The following is a 14,818-nucleotide window of genomic DNA, read 5'->3' on the forward strand; positions in this document are numbered from 1 at the left end:
AAGAACCTCTTTGAAACTGATCTGTTCGAAAAGTTTAGACTATGGGATCTGCCTTTAAGCTCATTTTGCCAAAAGGTTGAGGATTCGAATGTGGAGGCAGAAAAACTTAAGAGGGAGTTAAAAGAGAATTTCCCAGAAATATTTTCAGGCGGTTTGGGAAGGTGTACAAAAGCGGTAGCAAAATTTGACAGCCAGTGTTCAGAAAGAAAAGAAATGTTCCATATGATGCTATAGAATAGATAGACGTGAATTAGAAAGACTCGAAAAGATGGGTGTCATCGGAAAAATTGATCACAGTGAGTGGGCTGCATCAACGGTCTACATCAAAAAGAAGAGTAAGGAGATTCGGGTTTGCGCCGACTTTGCGACAAGCTTAACCAGGGCATTACAAGATCACCATTATCCTCTTCCAAGCCCTGAAGAGATATTTGCGAAACTGAGTGGAGGGAAATATTTTTCTAAAATCGACCTCAGTGACGCGTACTTACAAGTTCCAGTCGATGAGGAGTGTTCAAAGCTGCTATATATAAATACCCATAAGGGATTGTACAAGTTTAACAGACTTATGGACATTATGTTAAATGGGTTGGATTTCACAGTAGGGAACCTGGACGATGTGTTAATGAAAAGCGCTAGCAAAGAACAATACAAAGCTCATGTAAACCAAGTATTCAAAAGGATCCAGGATTATGGATTTAAAGTAAAACAGGAAAAATGTACATTTTTCATGGAGAAAATAAAATACTTCGGGCAAATCATCGATAAATATGGAAGAAGGCCGGATCCAGATAGATCGAGTGCAATAAAGAATATGCCTGTTCCAGAAAATATTGCGTCTTTACAAAGTTCCTTAGGTTTGGCTAATTACTACAATATATTTGTGCCAAATATGCATAAACTAAGGTCGCCTTTAAATAAACTGTTAAGGAAAGACAAAAAATGGGTCTGGACGCAAGAATGCAAAGAAACATTTCGGGAAATTAAAGAGACTTTAACGTCTGACTTGTTTCTGGCACATTATAATCCCAAGCGTGAAATTATAGTTGCAAGCGATGCCAGCTCCTATAGGCATAGGAGCATGCATTTTACACAAAATAGATGATGGAAAAGTGAAACACATAGCACATTCATCCCGATCACTTTTGCCAGACGAAAAGAACTACTCACAAATTGAAAAAGACGCGCTAAGCATTATATTAACGGTAAAGAAATTTCATCGTTTCCTGCACGGTAGGCAATTTTTGTTACAAACCATTATTAACGATTTTCGGATCGAAAAGGGGACTACCACAACATACGGCAAATAGACTCCAAAGATGGAGTACCATACTTCTGAATTACAATTTTCAAATGGAGTATGTACCATCTAAAAAATTTGGTCATGCAGGCGGGTTATCGAGGTTAATACCTAACCAGACAGAACCATTGGAGAATATGGTAATAGCAGCTATTCAAGCGGAAGTTGAAGTAAAAAATATGGTATGTGACACAATAAGAGAACTTCCAGTAACGCTTGATGAGATTAAAAGTAAGGCAGAGGTGGACGAATTTATTATACACATGAAAGAAAGGATCGACAATAACGAATGGATGAAGAAATTTATTCAATTTGCGATAACGTCCTGTTATATAGCGACAGGGTCATAATTCCTGCGACATTACAGAAAAGAATGCTCAAGGAATTCCATGTAGGACATCCAGGTATATCAAGAATGAAAAGCCTTATGTGCTCTTTCGTTTATTGGCCAAACATGGATAAGAATATAGAAAAAAGGTCGGAGAGTGTAAGGATATAGAAGGAAAAATCACGGAGTGTAGAGGATGCGCATTAGCTATGAAAGCTCCTCTGACTCAATTCGGATCATGGGCAAAACCGGACCGGCCTTGGTCTAGGATTCATTTAGATTTTGCAGGACTGCTAGATGAGTTCTAATATCTCATTGTTGTAGACAGCCTATCTAAATTGCCGGAAGTATTAAAATGTAAGAATCCCACATCCGAGGTCACTATCAACTTCCTAGGTTTTAAGTAGTAGACTGCATTGTTACAGACGATGGAATGCAATTTACGTCTACCGAATTTAAACATTTTTGCGAGGATCATCTAATCAAGCATATAACCATTCCGCCATACCACCCAAGAAGTAATGGACAAGCAGAGAAATTCGTTGACACATTCAAGAGAGCTCTGAAAAAAGCTATTGAGTCGCCGACGGATAAGTCAATCCACAATTTTTACAAGTCTACAGAGTCACTTCGAATGCAAACATCAAAATGTCGAAGACACCTGTTGAGGTTAGGTTCAGACGCAAGGTTAGATTGATTTTTCACAAGTTGTTACCAAACCAGGATAGCAAAAACGGTATAAAGTTGGCAAAAGAATCTTCTACAAGATTCACAAAAATAATAAGACTTTCTGGGACTCCGGCATTGTTGAGAAACAAATAGGCAACATGGTCTACATGATTAAGGGACCAGACTTCGTGCACAAACGTCACACTAACCAAATTTGGAAAAGATATTCAAACAGTGAGGTGACCATATCGCCTGAGGAAGACATCATGGACACAGTGTTTGATACTTTTCAGGTGCCCATACCAGAGACAGCTCCGGAGAACAGAAGATCAAACAGAAAATGGAAATCAACAGAATTGATTAGGGTGAACTAAAAACAAAAACGTTATTAATCCCAAACAAGATATTTTCAAAGGGGGGGGTGTTATATCGGTCTTCCTTGAACAGAGGAATTCGCACCAATTAGCACTATAAATAGCGCTAGTAATTCCAACACCGATGAGAGAGATGCGACTGCACTTCAACTGCTAGCCGAGTACCCAGCTGATATACACGTTTTCCTATCTTTGTTCCTTAACAGAACCTCGACTTGATTGTTCTTATTTTCACTGTTGTTCCACGACACAACAGTTATAAAGACATCCAAATCAGTGCTTGTTCTTGAACTTTATTTTTGATCAGAACTGTTGCTAAAGTTTTCGCTTTGTTTTTTTTTGTTTTTTTTTTGTTTTTTTGCTGAAAGTGAATCCATGTTTTGTTAGTGATAACGGCCACTTTGCTTTTTTGATCAAGAAATTCCGATAAATGACATAAAGTATTAATTCCTAATTTAGTTATCAAAATTATTATTAGTTATTTATATTTTGTTATTATTGTCACCAAACTTGTTTTTGTGTTTTTTACAATTTTACAATCAGAAATTGATATATTTATATATTCTGGAATAATTCTTAAGCAAATAAAAGACAAACATCCAATTAATGCTTTCTACATGCTGTCGAATGTGTAAGTTAAGCAAGAATATCTACAGGTAGGCTATATGAGGTTGAAAACATGGTCAATTTTCAAACTCATGAGTGCAATCTCATTTTTGGTGTCAAATAGTGCCTTGAATAAGATTCCAAAGGAATTTTGAAAAACATCCATTTTTGACAGTTAACTCACCAAAAAAAACTGGTAAAACTTGGGATTTGGGGGTAAAATGAGCAAATATTGCTGATTTCTGTAGATAAATGATATTCTATGTGCCTGGAATTGATCTATTCTCTTTTCTCATATTAAAATTATGTTTATGGATATTATTTATGAGATATTTAGTTGAAAAATGGAATTCGGGGCATTTTTTTTGGGGGGGGGGCTATTTTTATTCAAATTTGTCTGAATATACAGATAATCTCTACAATTAATCCCCTTCTCCACTCTAATCACCCCCAACATTTAAACTTGCTTTCAGCAGATCACAGTCCACAGTAGATTAGTCACAGAAACCAATTCACTGAAGATAACAGAAAGCATGAGGCAAAGAAAGAAGTAATCATTGAAAATCAACAAAAATACTAGCATGAAGAAAACTATGAAAATTAATCCAAGTATGGAAATTAAATTTCTAGAAAAAAAGATCTTCTAAACCTTTCCTGACCAGTCTTAACTTAATTTGAAATGTTGTACAAAGCGTTAGTTGCATTTAACTCGTTCTGCACAGCAAGCAACTGTTTGTACAGGATCGAATGATAAAATTGTCACCCTAAAGAAAACAACACTACAGCTTTATTTTAAAACTTTTATTGAAAAAATCAATTTATGTAACTTGATTATATAGTAGAGCTGACATCTATTCAATGTAGCCACCTTTAGCTTCAATTGCCGCCTTGTTACAGCTCCAGAACTGGGAGAATGCATTTTCCACAAGTACCGTCGGGACTCAGTGAATACTCGGCAGATAGCAGCGATCAGGCTGGCTTTACTGTCGTGGTAGGTCATGTTGGTGATGTTCTCGATGTATAACCAAACAAAGTAGCCCAGTAGGTTCAAGTCGGAGAAGAAGAGGCGCAGTAAGAGAAGAGTACAAAATCGTAGTACTCCTTCTGAAGCCTGGGTTTCTTTTGAACTTAGTCCTGCTGCCACACCCAGGGTCTGACAGCGACTACCGGATTGCACCAGGAGATCACCACACTGTTTAGCACATCCAGGTACACTTTGGTGTTGACGTTCAAGCCGACTTGAAGAAGCAATATGTGGCATGATGTAGCTCTCACTTGAAACCACACCAAAGACCATAAACATGGCTGGAAACTTTGTTTTCATCACTCTGGAAACGTCCCTGTTATTCGTGGCAATCCAGCTATGCATTTTGTGGGTTCTGCCAATGGTCTTGTTGTCGTAAGTTAGATTGGTAGAGAGCATGAGTTGTACAGTGGTGCATCTCCGATCTCACTTGTTGAACATTGTGTCACTTTTAGACATGATGGAAGGCTCTTATCACTCTTGGGATTTGTACACAACTAGTAGATGATCTGCAACAACAAAAAAAAGAAAACTGGTTTTGATCAAACAGAAATGAAATAATGTCGTCTTTCTAGGGCGATAATTTTATCCTTCCAAACTATAGTTGTTGATTGTTCTTTCAGAAGGAAGAACTTTTTTATACACTGAATAATCTTCTTTTTATTTAGGAATTTTCATTGTAACAGCAACAATCGCTATTTTTTGATATTTGGTGGGAACATATCCAACATATTTCTTTGGGTGGCTACATCATCCATCGAGACTCTGACAAGACCTGACCGATTAATTGATAAGTCCTGAGTGACGTCACCATCATTGACATCACAATTATCATCTAGTGGCAGATCATTCTCTGAATCCCTTTCCTTCTCAGCCATCAGCTCCATCAACCATAATTTCTCCTCAACCCACTTGCTGTCTATTTCTACCCTCATTTCTTTGATCATAGTAAAAAAACATTTTCCTGGCCGCTCAATCTATCCATATCTTTACCACTGTCGAGAAGACTACTTATGGAAAAATCTTCTTTTAAACAAATAGTGAAGGTGGTTTCCCTTCATTCCTTATTGAATACCCGTTCTGACTTGGCTATGAGTTGTTGTTCCTTTCTTTTTGGATGTCTATTTAGATTAGCGATGACATGGTTAAAATAGTGATAAGCCAGTCTGTCAATGCAATCATTCACTGCATTTCTGCTCATTACAAATCCGTTCCCAAACGCACCTTCCCAGATGTTGCTCAGTGCATCAGAATACCTTGATTGTGTTTGTCATCTTAGCACTGTTTACTTTGTGGCACACCGAAAATATCATGACAGCTGCATCGTAGTATGTTGGCAACTTATCACCAAGTTAGGATAGTTTTTTTTTTTCAGTTTTTTGGGTTTTTCATAGAAGATAAACTTCTATGCAGTCTTATTAATAGAGCTGAATACTGCTCAAAATAATTTTGCAGCATCTTCTTTAATGTAACCCAAGTGTGAAGCCACAATGAAATCAACAAATGGGCGAGTACTGCAATAACGTGTACAAGTTTACTGAAAAAGTGTCAAATTTTGACCTTTTCTGCATTTTTTTTGGTGGGATTTTAAATGTGGAATTGTTTTTCAAAGCTATTTATATGTTCTTGCTACACAAGTCATTTAAAAATAATTCTAATGGTGAGTGCATGCAAAGGAGGAGAGAAGATTTTTGGGTGTTTTTGAAGATTTTAGCCGAAAATGGCTATTTTAGCAGTTTTTTGGGTGCTAACCGCCAAAAATGGCTATTTTTCACAAATTCTTTTTGATTCATGTTTCTTTTGAATATGTTTCTTTTGAATATGTTTCTTTTGAATATGTTGAATTCATGTTTCTTTTGAATATGTTGAATTCTGATATGTTATTTTCAAGTATTTATATACTTTGGAGGCTTGGTCATGATCACCCTTGCATCTCATTGTGTTCAATTTCAGATAAAAATATATATTTTTAAGTTTATATTTTAAGATTACATGAATTTCATAAACGTAGGTAAACTAATGTTATTTATATTTAACTAATGTAAAATGTTGTCTTCAGTTTTATTTGTATATGGATTCATATTTTCTTATGAAAACAGATTTAAATTGTAATAATCTTTAATAACAAAAAAACTTATTGTTTTACTTACAAAAGTTTTTTGAAATATTTTACTATTAAGGATACAAATGATAAAAAATATTCGATTTCTTTTCATTTTTTCATAACACTTTATATTTCTATACCGACCCACACAAATGAAATATAGAGAAATAATTCTACTGATTTAAAATTTTAATCAATAGAATATTTTATCATAGCAAGTTGTTTATTTTTATTTTTTTCACATTTGCTATCAAAAATATATGAAAGCATCAATTTTATTACAAAAACGTGTGAAATGTTTTAATAGAGATGGAAGGGACGATTTCATTTATCAACCTTTTTTTGCGGGCGGGGAGGGGACTATTTGTAGTACCCAAAATTTTCTATGATTTATTATTTGTATATTTCTTTTGTGTTTTGTAGAAAGAAACTTTGCTTTTTTAATAGTTACCCAAACATTGAAATCCACTGTGATTTCATTTGTAAAAAGATTTTGTAAGCGCATAATCGAACCAAATTGCATCACTTCTCCCTAGTTTTCTGAGATGAGAAGTTGTTATCTTTTAAGATTTATTACTTAAATGTTTTAGCCAAAAGAAAAAAGTTATGAAAATGAATTGGTGAAGGCCAGAGAGTATAACGACCTCAAGGTATAAATATGAAAACAAAAGTAACACCAGTTCAAAAGATTTAAATTGTCTAAATTGCATCTCAGTGTCTAAATAATTTACTCTAATTGATGAGACTAATTCCTTTGATCCTATAGATTGAAACCACTTTTTCAGAACTCTAATCTCTAATATTATGAGCCGCGTTTCTCGAGTCTTCTTCATTTCAGTGTAGTATTGCTTTTTACTTTATTCTGCTGGCTCAAACTGCTGCTTTTTTTACTCTAGAAAATATCTGTTAATAAAAAAGGCAGACACTAAAAATAGTTTGAATAAAGGATTGATAATATTTTGCTTAGCTTTTAGATTCACTTGAAAGAGAACTTCTCTCAGAGGTAGAAAATAATGTGGCCATAAATAATCAATATTCGCACAGCATTTAAACTTTATTCCGCTCAATTAACAAATTTATAGAAACCAATAAAATTAGAATATGTTCAACACACAGACATCCATATTTATCAACAAAGAAAGATTTTCGTTCCTTTTTTCAATGCATACCATTTAATTCTTTGTCCAAATAATTGATTTCTCATTGAATTGTTCCACTTGAATATCTTTTTACTTTAAATCAGAGTTAGGCCTCCATTTCTCTATGAGGTCGGAAAATCTTACAGCCTAGTAAAAAGGTTTGGTCTCTAGAACCAACCAGCAGATTTATATCAGATGATCGAGAGAGTTTGAACAAGATCCGATTAAAATCAATAATCTTATTACTAATCCAAAGATCATATGTGGCTGTGGGTTGGGAATTTGAAACAGCTGTGTAGTGTATTTCACTTTGATAAATAACACGCTGGAGTGTGTGTAGGTATATATGTGCTTATATATATATATATATATATATATATATATGAAGTTATCAGAAGGCAGTGGGAGTCCCACTGCCTTCTGATAACTTCATTACTGTCATTTCGGCATATGCACCAACCCTAGATGCCGACAGTGAAGTGAAACGAGAATTTGACCAGCAGCTTGGCAAGCTTATACCAGAGCCCCACCATGCAACAAATTAATGCTGCTGGGCGACTTTAACGCGAGATTGAGGAAAGACCATAAACTCTGGAACTCTGTCATTGGGAAGCATGGATTTGGTAAATAGACCACATGAAAACATCCTCGATCTCAGCATTGGCACCTTCTAGACTATGTCATCGTCCGCCAGAAAGATAAAAGGATATCCATATCACTAAATCAGCACAAAGTGTAGATGATTGTTGGACTGACCACCGTCTGGTCATCACACGTGCTAAATATACCACCAGAAAGAAGCCCAAATTTGAATTAAAATAGCAATCTCGGAAAAAATATAACCTCTCAAAACTTCACCTAACAGAGGTAAAAACAAAATACCAACACACCATCGAACAACAACTTTGTAATAACCCAACCAATTCTTGCAACCTGAAAGAAGAATGGTTGTCAATCAGTAAGATCATTAATGAATCAACCAAAGTCACAGTCGGTTTAAAGAAAAAGAAAAATCAAGACTGGTTTGATGAAAACTGTGCTGAAATTAATCAACTCATTTAAGAAAAGATAAACGCTTGCCATGCTCATGAACAAGACCCTCAAAGCCAGCATAAAACCAACATTTACAGAAACCGCACATAACAGTGTCAATCAAAATTACGGGAACTAGACAACAAATGGTGGCAGTTGAAAGCTTTAGAATTGAGGGTTTTACAGAATCCCGCTATCTTAGAAATTTCCTTGCTGGTGTAAAACAAATTTTTGGCCCTATCAGATCCTCAACCGGAACACTCTTTGCAGCAGACAATGCCACCATCCTCAACGATCTACAATCAATTATGGATCGTTGGAAGAAGCATTTTGCCACTTACTCAATAAAGAATCTGCTGCAGATGAGGACTTTCTCAAAATGGTCCCACAGTACCCAGTGCAATTATGCACCATCATCATTTACAGAATTTCTAATTGTGATGGAGCAAGTGAAAGTAAATAAAGCCCCAGGGCCTGATAATATCCCCTTCGAACTTATCCACCATGGTGGACAACATCTGAAAACAAGACTATTCACTCTCATTCTTAAGATGTGAAAAGAATGTCAAGTACCAAAGGATCTGAAAGACGCAGTAATAGTAAGCATCTTCAAAAAGGGTGACCGAAAATCATGTGGCAATTCCTGTGAGATTGCCCTTTTGTCCATAATGGAAAAAATCTTTGCCCACATACTACTGAATCGCTTGCTGCAAGTCACGGAATCTGTCCTTCCAGAATCTCAGTGCGGCTTCCGTGCCTCTCGGGGAACATTAGATATGATTTTCTGTGCGAGACAGCTGCAGGAGAAAAGCAAGGAACTACAGAAACCCCTCTTTCTTGTATTTTATGACCTGCAAAAAGCATTCGATAGCATTCCAAGAGATGCCATGTGGAATGTTCTCAAGCAATTTGGTTGGCCAATCCACTTTGTAGAACGGATCCAGGCACTGCATGATGGCATAATAGGATATGTATCGCACCAAGGCAAGGAAACAAAAAAGTTTCCAGTTACCTGTGGACTAAAACAAGGTTGTGTCCTTACACCTACCCTTTTTTCCTTATATCTTGCTGCAATGTTGCACGAACTTCCCACATATAAACATATAATTTAATATATTTAATATTTTTATAATTATAGAACATGAGTTTCAAATTCCACTCCACTTTTTTCATTTTTGATATCAGTTCAGTTTCTCTTAATTCGCGTAGTCTGTCTACTGAAAGCGGTTTTATTTTATTTTATTAACAATTTGAAGTTATTTTGGAGTGGAATTTGAAGCTCATGTTCTATAATTATAAAAATATTAAATATTTTAAATTATATGTTTATTAATAAACAGATCCACCGGACCTATAAAAAAAAACAATTTTTTTTACCAGACTCATTATATAAACAAAGAAAATTGCTCCAGGAAAATGCCTTCTTCGAACATTATCTTGTGATGTGAATTACTTAAAATAGTTTTAATCGAAATTAAATTAAAACAATGCAATTTTAAAAACTCAATTCCACCTATACAAATTATAACAAATTTCCTTTTCCTTCAAAAAAGCAAATGATAATTTTTATCAACCACAAATATCTTTTGACTTTATTTTTAGGATAAAATAAACTATAACTTGTTTTACTATTAACGTGCGTTTCATTTGAATTAAATTGCATTTTTTTTTCAATTACTTTTATAAATGCTGATACACTGCATTAATCAATTCCCTTTAATTTCTTGCCAATGTTTCTTGCTGTCTATATCCAAAACAAACAACTGAATTTCTTTAAAAAAAAAACAGCTTGCAAAGTCAAAAAAAATCTGTTATGTTTAATATGGCTTGTATTGACATCTATTTATTGTCAGAATATACACATACATATGTGTGTTTCATTTCATTTGTCTATTGACAAACCATCATTTTCTGTTGATAAAAAATCTCTTTGTGTATGGATATCGCAATTTTGCCTGTTGACCCAATAATCTCTTCTGTCACTGAGATCTATTTATAATTTTTTTTTTGTCATATTTTGATTCTTCAAATTCAAACGTTAATCAAGCAGTGTTTTTGCTCTAATAAGAGCCACCACATAGCTATAAACCCCTTTGTGTTATTTAGTAAAGACCACACTCCACATTAAAATCACTCTTGTTTAACATCCAATTGCTGGTGCGTATGAAGTACGGGCATTGCCGTAATAGATGTTTCGCAAGAGAAGAGCACTGAGAACTGATACAAATTGATGAAAATCTGCCCAAGTCTAAGGACACCATATAATTTGGTATGATTCAGCAATTGCACTTGATTTTTTATTTGAGAAATGTTTTGATATTATGTTCATTTGCATATTTGAATAATTTAATTTTATATTTTTTAGGATCTTCATCTGAAAGTTTAAAAAAAGAATTAGAAAAAATAAAGAAAACTCATGTGTATGAACTTGAGTCACCTTTATGGAACAAATGTGGTCGGCCAAAGAATGGGTTCGTCATCTTGGAAGATGGTTCATACATGTGTGCGAGGTATCGCGACCCTCACAACAAACTTATACTTGGTAAGTAAATCACATCCACTTACTTGAAATCAAAGCTAAATCGAATGAGAATAAAAGGGTTTCATGAGATAACATTGATCATAAAAAATATCACCAAGATTCTAGGAACTAAACTTAAATGAACAATGAGGATTTAAATATGAGGAAGGGCAATGAGGGTTTGTGTACCGATTAAAATCTTTTCAATCCTTCATAAACCACTTAAGCCAAAATATTTAAACGTAAACGAACGTTTTCTGATACCTTTTAGACTTCATGAAACTTTCAGCAAAAGAAATAATATAAAAAATAGTGGGACCTGACTATGAAAGAACATTAAAACAGAGAAGTGGAATCGTTACTGGCAGACACACTAACAATATCAGAACAAACTATATCAAAACCAAAATAATAAAAATAAAATAAAATGGAGCAACAGTGAATTTAAACTTTATGGACAAAGAGACAAAGTAACTGAATGAAGCAAAAAAAAAAAAAAAAATAGAAAACCAGACAGAATGGTTGTTGTTCCTTAAATATTTATTCACTTTTTGGCTGCTTCTGTTGTTGTTCCATTTGATATTTTTTTAATCCATTCAGTCTGTCTTTCTTCGATTTTGCTGTTGTTTCAATAATCTTTCTTCTTTTTTTTTTGCTGCAAATCCATTTGATATTTCGACATATGTGCAAAAGTTGATTTTAAATCTTTCATTGTTTCTTATTTTTCTATCTTAAGAAGAAGGCAAAAAAATTGAACATGGCTTGGAGCATGTGGAAAAAATAATGATTTACATTTTTCCGCCTCTTTTTCCTTTCTTATCGATTAACACAATGTAGATCCTGAGGCAAAAAAAAAAAAAATAATAATAATAATAATAATAATAATAATTATTATTATTATTATTATTATTATTATTATTATTACACCTCTCTCAATTAAAGTTCACTTTTTTCTTGGCAGAAAACTAAGCTAAAATCAAGTTCTTTTTGACACATTTATTTTTCTCTTTGAAAAAACGAAACCCGTTTGAAAAAAAAATTAAAAAAACGAAAATCGTTTGAAAAAAAAAAAAACGAAAACCGTTTGAAAAAAAAAAACGAAAACCATTTGGAAAAAAAAAAAACAAACGAAACCCGTTTGAAAAAAAAAAAACGTTTAAAAAAAACGAAAACCGTTAAAAAAAAAAAAAAAAAAACGAAAACCGTTTGAAAAAAAAAAAAACGAAACCCGTTTGAAAAAAAAAACGAAAATCGTTAAAAAACAAAAAAAAAAACGAAAACCGTTTAAAAAAAAAACCCGTGAAATCAAATTTTAGTTCAATTTAGAGATTTTTCATTTATTCCTTTTTACCCATTGAACTATTATCTTTTTCGTTTTAGTTCGTGCGGCGAACTAAGAGTTGGTGGTTGCTAAAAATCAATCTATCAGAACCTTGTAGTGTTTAATGCAACTTTCAAAGTTGCTTCCTGCTCCTTGAAACGTTTAGTCGTTTGGTTCTACGGTATCAACTCTCTGAACGATTACGTCGTAATGTCGATGTTGTTGAGGTGGGTCTTTTAAATACTACATTGTTAGTTCGAATATATTGTCGCCTCTTCTTGCAAAACACTGAGGTATTTTAAATTCGACGTTTTAACATGCGTTCGCCAATCTTTATCGTCAGTTGTTGTCGAAACACTGTGGTATTTAAAATTCGGTTTTGTGGGAACACTGAAGTACTTAAAATTCGTTGCCAGTTGTTGTAGCCTTAGAAAAGAGTCATAAAGAAAAACGTGAACAACAGGTTTAGGCAGAAAGAATATGTTGTATAAGAAAGTGAATACAAAGAATGGTTGCTAGCATTTTCGACCAATAAGTTAGTCAGTCTGTTGTCTTGCATTAGGTCCCGATATTTTCTCACTTTTTTTGTTTCATTTTCCTTCCTTTAAGATAATAATGCTGTGTGTGGGCAACTAAACCAACTGCAAACATTCCCCTGCTTTTTATTGATACCAACCGGGAGCTCTTTTTAGTATCCTCGCTGTTCTCTGAAGTGCAATTGTCTGGACTTCTCTTGCACTTGGTTCACCAGGAATATTTGTTAGGTAGGACTTCAGGGTTTTTTTTTTTTTTCATATGTCCTGTAGCACCTATAATAACTAATAGCTGTCATGTAATGGTTAGAATGGTTAGAATTATGAGTGAATGGGTAAGAAGTCCCCATAGCATACATACAAGAATACCGGAAATTGTCCGCTTTTATTTAATAAATTTCTTTTTCTTTTATCCAGGTGAGGTACTTTCATTTTACCTATCACATCTTTTAGGCTTGGATAATGTACCAATTGTAAGCCTATCACAAGTGAATCATTCATCGTTGCAATGGAAAGGAGTTAATTTTAACAAACTTCAGTGGAAAGAAGGCAGTTTGGTGGCTTTGATCCGATGGATTCCAGGCATCTCGACAATGAGGTAAATAAATAAAACTTGTTTTACAACAATCGAAAAATGATTCCTTTTAAACTGATGTTAGAAAACAAATGCATATTATTTTTACATCGTTTTATATCGTTTCGCAAACATATTCTGCTTTATTGAAAGTGTAAAATTAAACAATATAGACAAATTTTTAGAGAGTAAGTTTCCTCTCCAAGTGAAATTATTCAAATCTTAGTTAAATCTTTGTATAAAACTACCAGACAAGATTTTATATGTCTCAGTGTGTGTTTGGGGTGTTTACATAACTTTATTAAACATGCATTGAAGAATTATTATTATTATTATTATTATTATTATTATTATTATTATTATTATTATTATTATTAATAATAATAATAATAATAATAATAATAATAATAATAATAGCAGCAAAATTGTAAACATGACAGCATTTTGAATTATTTTTCTAAAATATCCACCTTGTAATATATATATATATATATAACAAACCTGATATGAAACTCAGTCTAGGGTTAAGTCTCCTTCAAATTATTAGTATAATTTATACAAAAATTCTATTTGAAATACTCCTCATAAAATCTCTCCGAACTATTTTCTATTCATCTTACAGCAAGAAAACACTTTAAAATCCATATGTATCAACAGAAGGTTTTTGTTTGTTTTGTTACATTGCATGTCTCACAGTTAATCAACAGCGCATTTACACAAAATCTAGCATGACCACAAACTGGAACGAGTTTACTATGCATACAAAATGTTTTTGCAAAGTAAAGAAAACAATAAAGAAGAACACATTTTTATTCATTTTAGATAGGAAGTCTTATTTAAAACTTAATCATAATACTAAAATTAATTTTTGTTTATGATCTCTCTTTCTCTCTCTCTCTCATATATATATATATATATATATATATATATATATATATATATATATATATATATATATATGAGGAATAGATATCAAAATAATATATATATGCATATATATAAATTATATATATATATATTATAATATATATATAATATATATACAATATATATATAAATAATATATATATATAAATAATATATATATATATTATTTATATATATATATATATATATATATATATATATATATATATATATTATAGAAAATAGATATCAAAATAATTATTCAAATATAATACTATAAAATAATATTGGGAGTCAATAATTTCACGAAATAAAGAAAATGACTTTAATCCCATTATACGGGTAACATCATTCTTTCTATGGATTACATTGGATAACAGTGCTGGTGTG

General features: G+C 33.0%; 1 protein-coding gene across 4 annotated transcripts in view; it reads left to right on the forward strand.

Moving 5' to 3' along the window:
* LOC145256851 (four-jointed box protein 1-like) overlaps positions 1-14,818 on the forward strand; it is a 214,333-nt gene that overhangs the window by 133,123 nt on the left and 66,392 nt on the right. For all 4 annotated transcript variants that reach the window (XM_080115609.1, XM_080115610.1, XM_080115611.1 and 1 more), the window contains exons 3-4: positions 10,939-11,115; positions 13,366-13,546. In XM_080115609.1, coding sequence (XP_079971735.1) covers positions 10,939-11,115; positions 13,366-13,546 — 358 coding nt within the window. The remainder of the gene's footprint in view (positions 1-10,938; positions 11,116-13,365; positions 13,547-14,818) is intronic.

This window comes from Euprymna scolopes, chromosome 3 (genome assembly GCF_053919585.1).
Source record: "Euprymna scolopes isolate OS-2025 chromosome 3, ASM5391958v1, whole genome shotgun sequence".
Lineage (NCBI taxonomy): Eukaryota > Metazoa > Mollusca > Cephalopoda > Sepiida > Sepiolidae > Euprymna > Euprymna scolopes.